The sequence below is a fragment of the Gorilla gorilla genome, chromosome 18 (genome assembly GCF_029281585.2).
Source record: "Gorilla gorilla gorilla isolate KB3781 chromosome 18, NHGRI_mGorGor1-v2.1_pri, whole genome shotgun sequence".
Lineage (NCBI taxonomy): Eukaryota > Metazoa > Chordata > Mammalia > Primates > Hominidae > Gorilla > Gorilla gorilla.
The window spans coordinates 30,526,278-30,544,546 of NC_073242.2; the positions used below are offsets into that span (position 1 = coordinate 30,526,278).

General features: G+C 47.8%; 1 protein-coding gene across 1 annotated transcript in view; it reads left to right on the forward strand.

The window, feature by feature from the left end:
• LOC115933079 (titin-like) overlaps positions 1-18,269 on the forward strand; it is a 135,926-nt gene that overhangs the window by 64,071 nt on the left and 53,586 nt on the right. Inside the window, 3 exon segments of the mRNA XM_063699593.1 lie at positions 1,639-1,842; positions 13,832-13,978; positions 17,344-17,431. Of these exon segments, the coding sequence (XP_063555663.1) occupies positions 1,639-1,842; positions 13,832-13,978; positions 17,344-17,431 (439 nt within the window).

Here is an 18,269-nt window from a genome sequence, read left to right on the forward strand (position 1 = left end):
TCTGCTCTTCTGTTGATGGATATTTATGGTGTGCTGTGGAATTTCAAAGGGGAGTACTTGGCTGCACTGACGGTACCACAGGGAGATGAGTTTCAGGACATGGGCCTGTTGGAAGGAGAGGCCTCACGGGGTAGGGTTGGGTGGGATGGGTGAGGCAGGGGCTTTAGGATTGAGTCACCCTTCAGTCTCTTGATGTGTAGGATGCCCTGAGTGGCCCGACTCAACCCATTTCACTCCCTGGCCTCCAGATCATGTAGCTTACATTCTTCCCATCTGTGACCCGAGGATGACTGTAGCACTAAACGATAGGGTTCTTGTGATTGTTAAGTGTCTAAATACATGTAAAATGCTTAGAAAAGTTGCTGCTATACACAAAATCCTGGGTGGTAGTAAAAGTATTTCACAACTGCACTGCACAAGTATCCACTATTGGGAACCAGTGCTAGCCAGTACAGAAACATTTCACTATTTTAACAACCATGGGCCAGGCACAGGGGCTCATGTCTGTAATCCCAGCTCTTTGGGAGGCTGAGGCAGGAGGATGGCTTGTGGCCAGGAGTGCAAGACCAGCCTGAGCAACATAGCAAGGTGCCATCTCTACAAAAAATACAAAAATGAACTGGGTGTGGTGGCATGTGCCTGTGGTCCCAGATACTAAGGAGGCTGAGGTGGGAGGATCGCTGGAGCCCAGGAATTCAAGGCTGTAGTGAGCTATGATCATGCCACTGCACTCCAGCCTGGATGCCAGAGTGAGATGATGTTTCCAAAAGAAAAAGAAAACTGGGCTGACAAGAAATAAGAACACAGGCTGGGTGCAGTGGCTCACGCCTGTAATCCCAGCACTCTGGTAGGCCGAGGTCGGTGGATCACTTGAAGTCAGGAGTTCGAAACCAGCCTGGCCAACATGGTGAAGCCCCGTCTCTACTAAAAATAGAAAAATTAGCCAGGCGTGGTGGCAGGCATTTATAGTCCCAGCTACTCAGGAGGCTGAGGTAGGAGAATCTCTTTAACCTGGGAGGCAGAGGTTGCAGTGAGCCGAGATCATGCTACTGCACTCCAGCCTGGGCAACAGAGCAAGACTCTGTCACAAAAAAAAAAAAAAAGAAAAGAAAAAATAAGAAAACAGAGAAGAAAAACACCACCACCATGTCTCCTGTGTTTGGGTCAGCAGAGTAGGGACTGAATCCCTTCTTTTCTGTACACCTGAAGGGTTTTTCTTGCCTCTGTTCCTGGATTCTAAATTGAGTATGTTTCTCCAATGTCTAACCTAACACGATTTGAAGGGGGTTTTTTTTTCTTGATAGCGGGGTCCTTTGGTGTGGTCTTGGGGCTCAAGAGTAGGGCTAGTAGGGATTACAGGGTCAGCTCTCCCACCCTCAGGAGGCCCATTTTTAATAGACGGTGAAGTTGAGACCCAGTGCGGTGGCTCACACCTATAATCCCAGCACAGGAGTTTGAGACCAGCCTGGGCAGCATGGTGAAACCCCATCTCTATTGAAAAGAGAAAAAAAATCAATATAAAAAACATTTACATGTCAAAGTATATAATAAAGTTTATGAAAAAAATAGCTGGTGATGTTGAGTGATGGGCTGATCCCAGGGTCGCCCCAGATGTGTTGACTGCCCTTCTCTTCCAAGGTGGCCCACATGAAGAGCAAAGACAATCGGATCAAGCTGATGAACGAAATTCTCAATGGGATCAAAGTGCTAAAGCTTTATGCCTGGGAGCTGGCATTCAAGGACAAGGTGCTGGCCATCAGGCAGGAGGAGCTGAAGGTGCTGAAGAAGTCTGCCTACCTGTCAGCCGTGGGCACCTTCACCTGGGTCTGCACGCCCTTCCTGGTGAGTGAAGCCACATTTTTCCTGGCCCTCATTGTTTGATGTTTTCTTTTGTCTGCGTACCTGAATATTTTTAAAAGGTCACTATGTTGCCCAGGTGCAGTGGCTCATGCTTGGTAATCCCAGCACTCTGGGAGGCCAAAGCAGGTGGATCACCTGAGGTCAGGAGTTCAAGACCAGCCTGGCCAACATGGTGAAACCCAGTCTCTACTGAAAATACAAAAAAATAAGCCGGCTGTGGTGGCGCATGCCTGTAGTCCCAGCTACTCGGGAGGCTGAGGCAAGAGAATTACTTCAACCTGGGAGGCGACGGTTGGAGTGGGCCAAGATCATGCCAGTGCACTCCAGCCTGGGCGACAGAGCAGGACCTTGTCTCAAAAACAAACAAACAAACAAAAAAGTCACTGTGTCAGCAAGGCCTTCCCTGAACACTTGGTTTAAACATCTGCCATCTTCTCCATTCTCCTTTATTTTATTCACACTTAGCAGCTTCTAGCCAACCTGTGTAGGAACCGTTCGTTATCTATTTACTGTGATATAAGGAGCTTGTGCCAGAATGTAAACCAGTGCCCCCTGCTTCCTGCATTAAGATAGCCTTGCAAGACAAAAAGTGTGAGCTGAGTCGAACGGCACGCTTGGTGCCATAGTTGATCTACATTATGGTGCTGCCTCCTTATTTTCTCACCAACTGGTCACAAAGTGTGGATTGTCAGTGTCTCATGGGCCACATGTCAAGTGGCATGGTCTAGACACACTCTCTAAAATTTACTTATTTTGGGCTGGGTGCGGTGGCTTGTGCCTGTAATCCCAGCCCTTTGGGAGTCCAAGGTGGGTAGATCACTTGAGGCCAGGAGCTCGAGACCAGCCTGGCCAACCTGGTGAAGCCCTGTTTCTGCTAAAAAAAAAAAAAGAAAAAGAAAAAAATTAGCTGGGCATGGTGGTGCATGCCTATATTCCCAGCTACTCAGGAGGCCGAGACATGAGAATCCCTTGAACCTGGGAGGCTGAGGTTGCAGTGAGCCGAGATCGAGCCATGGCACTCCAGCCTGGGCAACAGAGCAAGACCCTGTCTCAAAAAAGTAAAAAAAAACAAGTAAAATAAAATATTTTATTGTCTGCTTTTCCCCCACTAGGATGTCAGCTCCAGATGGGCATTTTTGTCTTTTCTATTGACTGCTGTATCCTCAGTATATAAAACAGTGCATAGCAGGTGCTGAACAAATATTTGTCATCCATTGTAAAAAAAAAAAAACAAAAAACAGAAAGATATAAAATGAAAAGTATATTGTCCTCTCTTCCATCAGTTCCTCTCTTCCAAAGTGACAGTTTCGTGTATGCTTTTAGAGAAAAATGGACAAGCATATAGGTATTTAAAAATACTTTGACAGATTTAAATGGAATGATACTGTACGTAGTGTTCTCTTTTCTTTGGTTAACAATATATAGTCTTGGTTCATTCATTCTGGTCTACTTCATTTTAGTTTTTTTGGGGGTTTTGTTTTGTTTTGAAATGGGGTCTCGCTCTGTCCCCCAGGCTGGAGTACTGTGGTGTGATCATAGCTCACTGCAGCCTTGAAGTCCTGGGCCCAAGCAATCCTCCTGCTTTAGTTTCCTAAGTAGCTGGGACTCCAGGTGCACTGCTACCACTCCCAGCTTGTTTCATTTGCATTCATGATGGATGCTTGTCTGACGTGTGGATGCGCCCTGCTGGAATTACCCTTTCTCCCATTCCTTGCAAAAACAGGTTGTTCCCTATTTTTTTGCTATTATGATCCATGCTACACTGAAAGTTCTGGTACCTGTCCTGGGGTATGGTAATGGGTCTATCCCTGCCTAGCTGGCTTTGAAAAGTTTAAAGACAACAGTGCAACTTACCATCTTGCAAAGTTGGCCGCAAATCAGGAGAGCATACAGAGATGGACTTTGGAAATTCCCTTTTTAAGCACAGTTAAAAACAGTTAATGGTGAAGGATGACTTCAGATCATGCCCCATGTTTGTTTTTTCTTTCTGTCTTTTTATTAACTGTGTCATTCTTTTTGTAATGTTGTGCTCATTACAACTATTCCTTCTTGGTCAGGTTGGCAAATTATATGTTTTTCTGGCAAGTTTCTGTGAAGCAGAGTTAAACATGTTTATGAATATGAACTTTTCTGTTAAACTACCGCCTGCTTCATCTTAGCTGAGTTTCAGGTGGAATGTCTAAGGAAGCTCCAGCCGTTTCAGCATTTGCGAAAGCGTGTTCATGCTGCCACTGAATTTTCTTAGTCTTGCCTTACATCTCTCAGGGTCTGGAACTGCAGGAGAGATGGTGTTCGAATTCAAGCCTGCATCAGAATCACCTGGAGAGCTTGTTATTATATTTTATTATTTATTTATTTATTGAGATGAAGTCCCAGTCTGTCACCCAGGCTGGATTGCTGTGGCACGATCTTGGCTCACTGCAATCTCTGCCTCCCGGGTTCAAGCGATTCTTCCACCTCAGCCTCCGAGTAGCTGGGATTACAGGCGTGCAGCAACCATGCTCAGCTAATTTTTAAAATATCTTTAGTAGAGATGGTGTTTCACCATGTTGGCCAGGCTGGTCTCGAACTCCTGACCTCAGGTGATCCGCCCGCCTTGGCCTCCCAAAGTGCTGGGATTACAGGCATGAACCACAGTGCTGGCTGCTAGCTTGTTACTATAAAACTCAGCTTTCGGGGCCCCACCCAAATTTTCAGTTTTAGTAGGTATGGTTGGGGCCTGAGTATTTGCTTTCCTAACATATCTCTAGGTGCTGCTGCTTCTGGTTCAGGTCGACATGTAGAGACACTGGAGTGGATCCTCACTACCTAAAGTATGGTCCGTGGACCAGCAGCCGTGGCATCACCTGGTGCTTGTTAACGGTGCAGAATTTCAGGCCTCAGCCCAGATCCACTGAAACGGAATCTGACTTGTAACTAGTCCTCTAGGTGGTGTGTATGCACATTAAATTTCGAGAGAGACTGGCAGAAAGTAGGAGTAAAGAAACTTTTTCTGTAAATACTTTCGGAATTCCGGGCCGTACAGTCTCTGTCACAAATACCAGTCTCTTCCAGCGTAGTGCAAAAACAGCCTTAGATAATATGGAAATTGATGGATGTGGCTGTGTTCCTATAAAAAAGTATTTAGAGACACCAAAATTTGAATTTTATAGAATTTGCATGTGTCATGTAATATTCTTTTGATTTTTTTAACTTTTAAAAAATATGAAATCTGGCTGGGTGCAGGGGCTCATGCCTGTAATCTCAGCACTTTGGGAGGCCGAGGCGGGCGGGTTGCTTGAGGCTAGCAGATTGAGACCAGCCTAGCCAACGTGGTGAAACCCCGTCTATACTAAAAATACAAAAATTAGCTGGAAGTGGTGGTGCGCACCTGTGGTCATAGCTACTCGGGAGGCTGAGGCAGGAGGATCGCTTCAACCCAGGAGGCAGAAGTTGCAGCGAGCCAAGATCATGCCACACACTCCTGGCTGGGCAACAGAGTGAGACCCTTTCCTGCTGCTGCCCCCCACCCCCTCCCAGCCCCCCACAAAAAAAAATTAGCCAGGTGTGGTGGAGCATGCTGGTCATCCAAGCTTTTTGGGAGGCTGAGGTACGGGAATCGTTTGAACCCGGGAGGCGGAGATCGCAGTGAGCTGAGGTCACGCCACTGCACTCTAAGCCTGGGCAACAGAACAAGACTCTGTCTCAAAAAAAATTAAAAAAATGAAATCAATGCTGAGCTCATGGGCCGTATGTAAACAGGTGTGGGCCAAATGTGGACCTGAGCCATCCTTGGCCAGCCCCTGGCTTAGAAGACTGGAATGTTCTTCTGAGAATCAGGACACCTGCCACATTCTACTGCCAGCTCACAGTGTGACCCCAAAGCTGGTCATCTCACCTCGCTGGCTCTAGATTTTGTCACATGGAAAATGAAGGGGTTAGATTCCAAGCATGTCAAATACTGGGCCCTGTCCTCCTTCCTCATGCCCACAGCAGACACCCACAGTCACTCATGGGGTTCTTTCCCACTGAGTTATGTTCAAGCAGCCCTCCAGGTGACTGGTGCCAGTGGCCTAGAGTTGAGCAAGAAATGACATCTTGTTGCCCTTCTGTAACTCCATGTTCCCTAAGATCACTTCCAGCTCCAATGCCCCTGCATTCTGCCTTGTACATTGCATTCTTCTTATACTCCAGTACCTTGACTTTACCAGGGTGCATTGATGAACTCTCTCTTTTTTTGTTTTTTTGGGACCGAGTCTCGCTCTGTCACCCAGGCTGAAGTGCAGTGGTGCCATCTCAGCTCACTGCAACCTTCATCTCCCAGTTCAAGCAATTCTCCTGCCTCAGCCCCCCGACTAGCTGGGATTACAAACATGCACCACCATGCCTTGTTAATTTTAATATTTGTAGTAGAGATGGGTTTCTGTCATGTTCGCCAGGCTGGTCTCGAACTCCTGACCTCAAGTGATCTACCTGCCTTGGCCTCCCAACGTGCTGGGATTACAGGCGTGAGCCACCGCGCCTAGACTCTCCTTTTTTTTGAGAAGGAATCTTGCTCTCTCGCCAGGCTGGAGTGCATTGGCACGATCTCAGCTCACTGCAATCTCCACCTCTTGGGTTCAAGCGATTCTCCTGCCTCAGCCTCCTGAGTAGCTGGGATTACAGGCACCTACTACCATGCCCAGCTAAGTTTTGTATTTTTAGTAGAGACGGGGTTTCACCAGGGTTCAAGCAGTTCTCCTGCCTCAGCGTCCGAGTAGCTGGGATTACAGGCGCATGCCACCATGCCAAGCCAATTTTTTGTATTTTTAGTAGAGACGGGGTTTAGCCATGTTGGCCAGGCTGGTCTCAAACTCCTGGCCTCTAGTGGTCCACCCACCTCGGCCTCCTAAAGTGCTGGGATTACAGGTGTGAGCCGCCATGCCTGGTGGGTCTTACTTTATGAAGTAGGAAGTAATGTATTTGCATATGGTGAAACATAATTAAAGCTGCACCAGATGGTATTCATACAGCCGGACTTCTCCGCACGTGGCCACCTCAGCCTGCTGACATTCGCCAACAGGTCATCCTTTGTCCCTGTGTTGTAGGGCCTGGACTGCACATTGCAGGATGTTTCCCAGCATCTGCGGCCTCTACCTGCCAGATGCTAAGTCGTACCTCTCCCTCTTCTTCCCAGTGGTGACAATAGAAAATGGCTCCAGGCATTGCGAAGTGTCCCCTTGGGGGACAGAATTCTGCCAGTTGAGAACCACAGTCCATAGTGAAAGGCCCAAGCCCTTCCTCCTAACACCAGTCACCTTGCTTTCCTCTCTCCATGTTTCTTGTGTTTTTCCAGAGTCCACGTCTGTATCACTGTAATGGTGGATACATGTCATACATGTAGTTATGGTTACTTGATTCTGTTTACTTTACTTTTATACAAGTGATAGTAAGAGTCATACATAAATCCATACAAAACGGCTTTTTTTTTCTTTTTTTCTTTTTTTTTTTTTTTTAAGATGGGGTCTCACACTGCCGCCCAAGCTGGAGTGCAGTGACATGATCTTGGCTCACTGCAACCTCTGCCTCCCAGGCTCAAGTGATCCTCCAACCTCAGCCTCCCAGGCAGCTGGGGCTACAAGCATGCACCACCATGCCCAGCTAATTTCTGTAATTTTTGCAGAGACAGAGTCTCACTTTGTTGCCCAGGATGTTTTCAAACTCCTGAGCTCGAGCAATCTGCCTGCCTCTGTCTCCCAAAGTGCTGGGATTGTAGGTATGAGCCACTGCACCTGGCCTTGATGGCATTTTGAAAGGTCTTGTCTTAGAGGAAAAGATACAAGCCAGAGGGCGCTGGTGATGAGGTTTGGTCTGTGCCTTGTGTCCCGCTTAGGAGGGGATGGGCAGCGTGTTCTCACAGCTTTTTGCTCTGCACATTGGATTCGTTGGCAAAACCCACAGTTTCCAGGCTGTCACCAAACTTTGCTTATCACTTCCTGCCCTGTTCCCCATTAGAAAACCACAGCAGAAGATGCTTAAGAGCAGGACTGGCTTTTCTTCTCTTTTTTCTTTCTTTCTTTCTTTTTTAAAGAGACAGGGTCTTGTTTTGCTGCCCAGGCTGGAGTACAGTGGCGTGATCACGGCTCACTGCAACCTCCAACTCCTGAGCTAAAGCGATCCTCCTGCCTCAGCCTCTGGAGTAGCTGGGATTACAGATGTGAAATACTGAACCCGGCTACCGGCTTTACTTAACCTTTTCTTGACCTTTCTTGCCATTTAGTTTCCCGGAGTTTCCAGAGACAGAGTTTGTTGAGCTGTTTGGCAAGAAACAGATGGGCCTGGGTGTCAGCTGGGGAGACCTTGTCCTGGCCGAGGCATCGAAGCCTCTGACTACATTAGGATAAAATACGTGGCCTTCAGTTCCCCTGGAAGGTGCCTGGGTGTTTTTTCCACTGGTGTGCATTCCTGTGCTTCAAAGACGATGAGGTGTTTACCCAGCGGGAGGTGTGATGGAACACAGAGGCCGGGGAAGGCCAGGGATGCCATCCAGGGACTGATGGGACTGTTTTTCTGGAATGGCAAACCTGGCATTTACCACGTCCACCTAATGCACTTTCCTAAAATAGCATCGCCAGGCAGCCGTCAATATTTAACATTTTCTGTCTTGGGTGATTTCTGAGCTTCTTGCCTTCTGTTTACCCCGAATCTCCCTTTGTTAGAATAATTCATCATTCTCTATGGTAATGATCTGTCCTGTAGTTCTCTGCTGATCATATCCTAGGGTCCATGGAGCCACGGCCATGACCATGTCATTTTATTTATTTATATATTTATACATTTCTGTATTTTTGAGACGGAGTCTCATTCTGCCGCCCAGGCTGGAGTGCAGTGGCACAATCTCAGCTCACTGCAACCTCCACCTCCCGGGTTCAGCTGATTCTCCTGCCTCAGCCTCCCGAAAAGCTGGGATTGCAGGTGTGCGCCACCACACCCGGCTAATTTTTTGTCTTTTTAGTAGAGATGGGGTTTCACCATGTTGGCCAGGCTGGTCTCAAACTCCTGACCTCAAGTGATCCGCCCACCTCGGCCTCCCAAAGTGCTGGGATTGCAGATGTGAGCTACCACGCCCAGTCAGACCTTGTCATTTTGTGCTTGTACCAGCAAAGCATAGGGACCTTGGCAAATAGTTCATGCTCTGTAAGTGTATGTAGGTAAATGAATAAATACATGAATGACTGAGAGGTTGAAATAAATCATATTAATTAGGAACTGTCTTGCAAATAACAGAAACCTAGCTTAAATCAACTAGAGTAAGAGAAGAGGGGGATTTTTGAGTCACAAAACTAAAAAGTCTAGAAAAAGACTTTTAAGCATGAATGGGGTTCCAGGCATGGCTGGATCTAGGAGTTCCCAAGATAATGTTGGGAATAACAACGTCTCTGACTCTCAACTCTGCTTTCTTGATGGTGGTTTCTTTATTAGCTGGCAGTTTCCTGATCATCCTGTCACCTCAGCAACCCCTGTGAACAGAGAATCTTACTCTTTTCCCCTAATATGTCCTGCAAAGCTATGAGATTGAGTCTCATTGGTTGTGGTCGATCACATGCTTCTTCCTGAGCCAGTCACTGATGCCAGGGAGATAGGATGCTTGGGTCAGCCAGGGCTAGGTCATGTCTTTCAGGACTTGGGGCCAAGGTAGCGGGTGCGGGGGAGGAGGTTCATCTGTGGCTGAAGCTCATAGGTTGACACTGGGAGAAGTTCAGTTCCCCCAGAGAAAATTGCATGTTGCCATAAACAGAGTGATAGATGCCAGGTAGGCAGGAAGAGCAGATAACTGCACACAGGGCATCAGGATTTTTAGGGGGTGGGCTGGAGTATAGGGGTTCCATTCATTGGTTTTCCACATTTCTCAGAAAAGGCACCTAGGGGACAGGTGCTCCTCACTGTGTATGAAGGACTTTTGCACCCTTGACCCTCGCCTGTTACAAGGTGAACTCCAGTCTCCTGCTGCCTGGAGCCCCAGTCATTGTGCCCGTCCTACCAGCCTCTTCGGATTTCCAAACACTGCCTGTAGGGAACCTGTTAAAGCCTGTGCTTCCACTAGACTGTGCGTCTCAGGGTTGCCAAGCCCACCTCAGTCCCCAGCGCATGATGGTTGCTCAGTTAATAACCGAGGGGTGGATGGCTAGATGACCTCCTCCTTCTGGAGAAGCCAGGACCATGGACCTGAAAGGGGCCACATGATGTTGTCCTGTCTCCTCTCTGTGTGTGCCCTGTGCTGCCAGCAGCCGGCATCGATTGGTACTTGGCTCACCAAGGGGGCTGGTACGTTTTGGTGGTGAGATGCCTGAGGCCTGGTTTGCTTCACTGCTGAAGAGACACCTGTGATGTGCTCTTCTGCCCTCAGGCAAATTCACCTACCTTGTCCCCACCCATTTATCCACTCCCACCCATCCATCATCTACCCAGCAGACATTCACTGAGCACCATGATCTGGGCTCTGTCCTAGGCTCTGACAATACAGCAGTGAATACTACAGGTAATAATCTCCAGTCATGGAACATTCATTTTTCACGGAGAGAAACAGACAAGGAAAAATAGGCACAATAAATAAATCCTAGTGCTACAGAAAGCTATCCTAAGTGCAATAGAAAGAAAAGAGTCAGATCTTTGTAATAAGGGCGGCTTGCAGTTTTAAGTAGGGTGGTCCAAGCTCACTGAGAAGGTGACACTTGAGGAAAGACTTGATGGAGGTAAAGAGGCCAACCAGGGAGTAGCAAGAGCATGTGCAAAGGCCCTGGGGCATTACTGTGCCCGTTCATAGGTGGGATAACCATGGAGGCTGAAACAGTGGGAGTGAGGGGAGAGTGACAGATGAGGCCAAATAATGAGGTACAGGGAAGGGACTTTACAAATCAGCTGGGCCTTGGGATCTGAGTCAGCACTTTGACTTCTACACTGAAAAATAGGTTGACTTTGGAGAGGTACTTTTAAAAAAATTACTTGTTTAGAGATGGGGGCCTCACACTGTTACCCAGGCTGGTGCGGGGGTACAGTCATAGCTCACTGCAGCCTCGACCTCCAGGGCTCAAATGATTCTCCTGCCTCAGCCTCCCTAGTAGCTAGGACTACAGGTGCATGCCACTATGCTTGACTTTATTTATTAATATTATTGTTTTGAGACGGAGTCTTGCTCTGTTGCACACGCTGGAGTGCAATGGTGCAATCTTGGCTCACTGCAACCTCCACCTCCCGGGTTAAAGTGATTCTCCTACTTCAGCCTCCCTAGTAGCTGGGACTACAGGCACGTGCCACCACACCTGGCTAATTTTTGTATTTTTAGTAGAGACAGGGTTTTGCCCTGTCAGACAGGCTGGTCTTGAACTCCTGACTTCAGGTGATCCACCTGCCTTGGCCTCCCAACATGCTGGGATTACAGGCATGAGCCATTGAGCCCAGCCACCTGGCTTATTTTTTTAAAAATTTTGTAGAGACACAGCCTTGCTTTTTTGCCCTGGCTCAGCTCGAACTTCTGGCCTCAAGTGATCCTCCCTCCTCAGCCTTGCAAAGCATTTGGATTACAGGCATGGGCTACCATGCCGATCGAAATTTATTTTTTTAATGGAGGTATAATTCACCATTTAAAAGTGTGCAATTCAGTGGTTTTTTTGTGTAGGTGGTGTGATGCTCACCCAGTGGGTTTTTGTGTAGGTGGTGTGAGGGTCACCCAGTGGGTTTTTGTGTAGGTGGTGTGAAGGTCATCCAGTGGGCTTTTGTGTAGGTGGTGTGATGCTCACCCAGTGGGTTTTTGTGTAGGTGGTGTGAAGGTCACCTAGTGGGTTTTTTGTATAAATGATACGACAGTCACCACTAATTCCAGGACATTTTCATTACCCCAAAAGGAAGCCCTGTACCTGTTACCACTTGCTCCCCAAATCTTCCATTCCATCCCAGGCAACCAGTAATCTGCTTTCTGTCTGTCTCTGTTTATCTACTGTGGACATTTCATATAAATGGAATCAAACAACAGGTGTCCTTTTCTGTCTGTTTCTTTTTTTTTTGAGACGAAGTTTCTCCCTTGTTGCCCACCTGAAGCGCAATGGCATGACCTTGCCTCACTACAACGTTTGCCTCCTAGGTTCAAGCGATTCTCCTGCCTCAGCCTACTGAGTAGCTGGGATTATAGGCATGCACCACCACTCCTGGCTAATTGTGTATTTTTAGTAGAGACGGAGTTTCTCCACGTTGGTCAGGCTGGTCTGGAACTCCCGACCTCAGGTGATCCGCCCGCCTTAGCCTCCCGAAGTGCTGGGATTTCAGGTGTGAGCCACCCCACCTGGCCATCTGACTGGTTTCTTAGCGTGATGTTTTCAAGGTTTATCCATGTTTTAGCATGTATAAGAATTTCACTCCTTTTTATGGTTGAGAAGTCTATCATGTAGATACATGTAGACCCTTTTGAGTAAGGAATATCTCTGGGCTGGGCATGGTGGCTCATACCTGTAATCCCAGCATTTTGGGAGGCCGAGGCAGACGGATCACTTGAGGCCAGGAGCTCAAGGCCAGCCTGACCAACATGGCGAAACCGCATCTCTACTAAGAAAAATACAAAAAGATTAGCTGGGCATGGTGGTGGGCACCTATAATCCCAGCTACTTGGAGACTGAGGCATGAGAATCGTTTGACCCTGGGAGGCAGAGGTTGCGGTGAACTGCGATCGCACCACTGCACTCCATTTTGTGCAAAAGAATGAGACTGTGTCTCAAAAAAAAAAAAAGTATCTTTAGGTAAGATGCCAGTGTTGCGTTACCGCTTAGAAGATGGGAGCCAGGATGGGTGCAGTGGCTCATGCCTGTAATCCCTGTACTTTAGGTGGCCGAGGCAGGTAGATGGCCTGAGCCCAGGTGTTCGAGAACAGCCTAGGAAGCATAGGGAGACCCTGTCTCTACCAAAATAAAAAAATTAGCCGGGCATGGTGGTATGCGCCTGTAGTCCTAGCTGCTCGGGAGGCTGAGGTGGGAGGAATGCTTGGGCCCGGGAGGTCGAGGCTGTGGTGAGCCATGCATGATTGCACCACTGCACCCAGGGATCATGTGTCCCTGTCGTTTCGAGCACCTTGCCTCCCTCTTGACATCGGAGCCTGGAAAATTTCTGTGCCATGGCTCAGCGTCATCTGTCTTGTTAATGTCAGAGCCAGAACACGAACCAGCTCTGGCTTCCCGTGGGACCGGGCTCTCGCTTGTGTGACCACATTAATAGATTCCTTGGAAGAATGATCTAGGGAATTTGGACCAAATCTTCTAAGAAGAAAGAAAAACAGCTGCCATCTGTTGAGTTTTACTGTGCTTGGGCCCTGTGCAAATAAGCACCCTACATAAGTGCCAAGAGGCCTTAAAAGCCTATCATGACTTCCATTTTATAGATGAGAAAATAGGGGCTCGCCTGGAGAGGTGAAATAACTCAACCAGGGTCCCACAGCGGAAATATGGCAAAGTGTATGGTTTTTATTTTTAAGCTGTATGACCTTCCAGGAATTGACAATGAAATGGCAGTGCTGAGACCCTGAAAATACATGGGCCGATGGCCAGGCTATTTGGGTAGAGTGGGAGAGGCAGCTCCCTTGAATGGTGAGAGGGAGGAGTCAGGTGGCCACCTAGATGGAAGATGGTTTCAGGCAGAGGAAACGGCAGGGGCAAAGGCCTGGCTTGGGGATTGTGCTTGGTGCTTTTGACGAATACTAAGAATGCCCCTCTAGTACATCGCTGAGAAAGTTGATGGGAGGGGCCGGCTCTTTCGGCTCCTGGTCGTTGATTTATCCAGTTCATTCCCGGAGTGTTTAGTGAGCACCTGCTATGTTCCAGATACTGCCCCAGGTTTTTCCATGAGCTCCAGCAGCTGGTCAGTTGTGGCCACCTGGGGAGGGCCCGAGCACGTCTCTAGGGCCTGTCACTGCTCCTAGGGTGATGACTCTCACTCAGGGCACAGCAGTCAGCACTGGGCGTTCTGCTTGCAGGTGGCCCTGTGCACGTTTGCCGTCTACGTGACCATTGACAAGAACAACATCCTGGATGCCCAGACAGCCTTCGTGTCTTTGGCCTTGTTCAGCATCCTCCGGTTTCCCCTGAACATTCTTCCCATGGTCATCAGCAGCATCGTGCAGGTACAGGGGGAAGCTGGGGCGACTTCCGAGAGGGGGCTTGGGGTTCTAGGCCACAAAAGCATGGAAGTGCCCCCGAGCGCAGCCTCTAGATCACACTCCCGGTCGGGCTCCATGAGGCCCGGACAAAGGCTGCCATGCTTTTGTCTGGTCATGCCTGAAAGAAAGAAAACGCATTTGACTTCTTGACAGAGAACTCGCACTTGAGTATATGAATCAAGTTTAATGCAGCAGGGCTTTCCCACGCTCTGGAAGAATCTTTCCAAAATACTCTGTTCTCTTCAGCCTATTTCTCTGCCATTCCTATCCTTTTTTTAAAAAATGTAGCTGTTGTCTGACTTGATTGATTTTACAACCCACTGATAGGTCTTGACCACCCACGCTTTGAGAAACCCCAACCTTACAGCTGGGCGCGGTGGCTCATGCCTGTAATCCCACCACTTTGGGAGGCTGAGGCGGGTAGATCACCTGAGGTCAAGAGTTCGAGACCAGCCTGGCCAACATAGTGCAACCTCATCTCTACTAAAAATACAAAAATTAGCCAGGTGTGGTGGCGGGTCCCTGTAATCCCAGCTACTCGGAAGGCTGAGGCAGGAGAATTGCTTTAGCCCAGGAGGAAGAGGTTGCAGTGAGCCAAGATCGTGCCATTGCATTCCAGTCGGGGTGACAGCAAAAACTCCGTCTCAAAATTAAAAAAAAAAAAAGAAAAACCCCAACCTTACGGCCGGGCATGATGGCACATGCATGTAATCCCAGCACTTTGGGAGGCCAAGGCAGGTGGATCTCTTAAGCCCAGGAGTTTGAGACTAGCCTGGGCAATATGGTAAAACCCTGTATGTAAAAAAAAAAAAAAAATCTATCTATCTATCTATCTATCTATCTATCTATCTATCTATATCTATCTATATATATATATCTATATATATATATATTTGAAAATTAGCCAGGCATGGTGGTGTGCCCCTGTACTCCCAGCTACTCAGAAGGCTGGGGTGGGAGGATCAGCTGATCTTGGGAAGTTGAGGCTGCAGTGAGTCATAGTCACACCACTACACTCCAGCCTCAGTGAAGGGAGTAAGACCCTGTATTTTTTTGTTTTTTGTTTTTATTTTTTAAAAACAATGTAGACCCTGTAGAATCTCTAAAATTCCTGCCATTGACTGTATAAGGAGGGGTGGCTTTCTATTATGTCACGCTTGGGCACTACTGGAAGCTCCTGTCACTTTTCTGCTCTATTTTCACATTCTTTTTCCGAGCATTGTGAACATCCCTTTTGAAAACTCCATTTTAACTACATAGGCAAATCAACCTTAAAATTTGGTAGTACAACGCTGATTGCAGGCTTTGTCCAAAACAAAAAAATCCATTTTATTATGAAAAATGTCAAGTGTACACAGAAGTAGAATAGCTTAAAGCTTGTAAGCTGGCATTAAAAAAAAGAAAAAGAAGAAAAAGAAAAAAAAAAAGCCAGGCATGATGGCTCACACCTGCATTCCCAGCACTTTGGGAGACCAAGGCAGGCAGATCAGCTGAGGTCAGGAGTTCGAGACCAGCTTGGCCAACATGGGGAAACCCTGTCTCTACTAAAAATACAAAAATTAGCCAGATGTGTTGGTGGGTGCCTGTAATCCCAGCTAATCTGGAGGCTGAGACACGAGAATCGCTTGAACCCGGGAGGTGGAGGTTGCCGAGGTTGCAGTGAGCTGAGATTGCACCACTGCACTCCAGCCTGGGCGACTGAGTGAGACTCAGTCTCCAAGAAAGGAAATAATACAACATGAACCCCATGTACACATCACTCAGATTCAACATCAGCATTTTTTGGCTGGGCACAGTGGCTCACACCTATAATCCCAGCACTGTGGGAGGCTGAGGTGGTAGGATTGCTTCAGCCCAGGAGTTCAAAATCAGCCTGGGCAATGAGACCCCTACTCTACAAAAAATAACAAAATGGGTGTGGGGTGCACGCCTGCAGTGACTACATGGGAGGCTGAGGCAGAAGGATCGCTTGAGCCTAGGAGTTTGAGGCTGCAGTGAGTTATGTTTGCACCACTGCACTCCAGCCTGGGCAACAGAGCAAGACTCTGTCTCAAATAAAGAAACCAAGGCTGAGCACAGTGGCTCATGCCTATAATCCCAGCACTTTGGGAGGTCGAGGTGGGTGGATCATGAGGTCAGGAGATTGAGACCATCCTGGCTAACACGGTGAAACTCTGTCTCTGCTATAAATACAAAAAAATTAGCCAGGTGTGGTGGCAGGCGCCTGTAATCCCAGCTACTCGGGAGGCTCAGGCAGGAGAATGTTGTGAACCCGGGAGGTGGAGCTTGCAGTGAGCTGAGATTGCGCCACTGCACTCCAGCCTGGGTGACAGAGCGAGACTCCGTCTCAAAAACAAACAAAAAAACCCAAAACATTTTGCCACAGTTGATTTATCTCATTCTTTTTCAGTATCCCTCCCTTGTCCCTCTTTCCCTTCATTTGTTTTTGATGCTAAACTCTGCTGTCTATCCCTTCATTCTTTCCTTTATTTGCCGAATAATTTTAAAGCAAATCTCAGACCCCTTACATTCTACCCACAAATATTTCAGCATGCATTTCTTTCTACATAATGTAATACCATCATCATGTCTAAGCAAACTAACAATAAGTTTTTACAATAATACTCAGCCCATATCCAAGTTTTCTGGAGTATCTCAGAAATGCCTGTCCCATTGGGCTGTTTGAATTGGCTCTGTTGCATTTGCTGTTACGTTTCCAGAGTCCCTTTTCCACCAGGCCTCTGCCCTTTTCTTCTTTTGTTTTTATTTTTATTTATTTATTTTTTGAAATGGAGCCTCAGTCTGTCGCCCAGGCTGGAGTGCAGTGACATGATCTTGGCTCACTGCGACCTCTGCCTTCCCAGGTTCAAGTGATTCTTCTGCCTCAGCCTCCCGAGTAGCTGGGATTGCAGGTGCGTGCCACCACGCCAGGCTAATTTTATGTATTTTTTTTTTTTTTAGCTGAGGCAGGGTTTCACCATGTTGGCCAGGCTGGTCTCAAACTCCTGACCTCAAGTGATCTGCCTGCCTCGGCCTCCCAAAGTGCTGGGATTACAGGTTTGAGCTACCGTGCCCAGCCATTCGCCCATTTTTTCTGAAATACCTTTTGTGGGCTTTTAAAACAAAGCAGAACCAAAACCTGTTTCTTGTTTTGTTTTGTTTTGTTTAATTCTAAAGTATACACTGGTTCTAAGAAATGTGGGACCTTCAGAAATAAGGGAGGGTGTGTGCCCCTCCACACCCGGGGAAACCCTTGAAAGTTAACCTTGGTTGGTTTTGCAAAAATGCTTTTTAAAAATAACTCTCCCCTGCCATTGCTCTCTGTATATGCAAGTGTCTCCCTCAAACGCCTGAGGATCTTTCTCTCCCATGAGGAGCTGGAACCTGACAGCATCGAGCGACGGCCTGTCAAAGACGGTATGTGTGTGTTCGGTCCTGGCTTCTGGAAGTGGCCGCCTTCCCATCTCCCACTGGGTCCTCCCTACTTGCATTTCTTTCCCTTGGCTGCCCTCAGGTTTGACTCTGCCCAGCCGCTTGTCTGCGAGACCCCGTGGGACAAGGGTTCTGCAGAGCCTGCAGAAGGGAAGGGAAGCCTGGCCTCCTGGGCTTCTGTCCTGTCTCACACTTCCCAGGAGGGTGAACTTGCACTTGCATTTTTGTTTTCTTGCTGAGGGGCAGCAGCTGCTTGAGGCTTCCCCCTGGGAGTCACTTTCCAAGGCTTTGACCTTGATTCTATTCTGGGCTAAATGAGAACTCTGGAGGCTGGCCAGCCTCCATCACCCACAAGCTGTGTAGACTTAGGTCTGAGCCTCAGTTTTATCTAGATCAGGGAAACAAAAGTACCTTTCTTTGGCTGAGTGTTACTTGGATTATTTTTTTTTTTTTTTGAGACAGGGTCTCATTCCATTTCCCAGGCTGGAGTGCAGTGGCGCAGTCACAGCTGTCATTGCAGCCTTGATTTCGCGGGCTCAGGTGATCCTCTGACCTTAGCCTCCCAAGTAGCTGGAACTACAGGCACACACAGCACCATACTTGGATAATATTTTGGTATGTTTTGTAGAGACAGGGTTTCACCATGTTGTCCAGGCCGGTCTCGAACTCCTCAGCTCAAGCAATCCACCTGCCTTAGCCTCCCAAAGTGCTGGGCTTATAGGCATGAGCCACTTCTCCTGGCCTTTTTTTTTTTTTCAATATTAAATTTTTTTATTTGGAGAGACAAGGTCTTGCTTTGTTCCTCAAGTTGGTCTTGAACTGC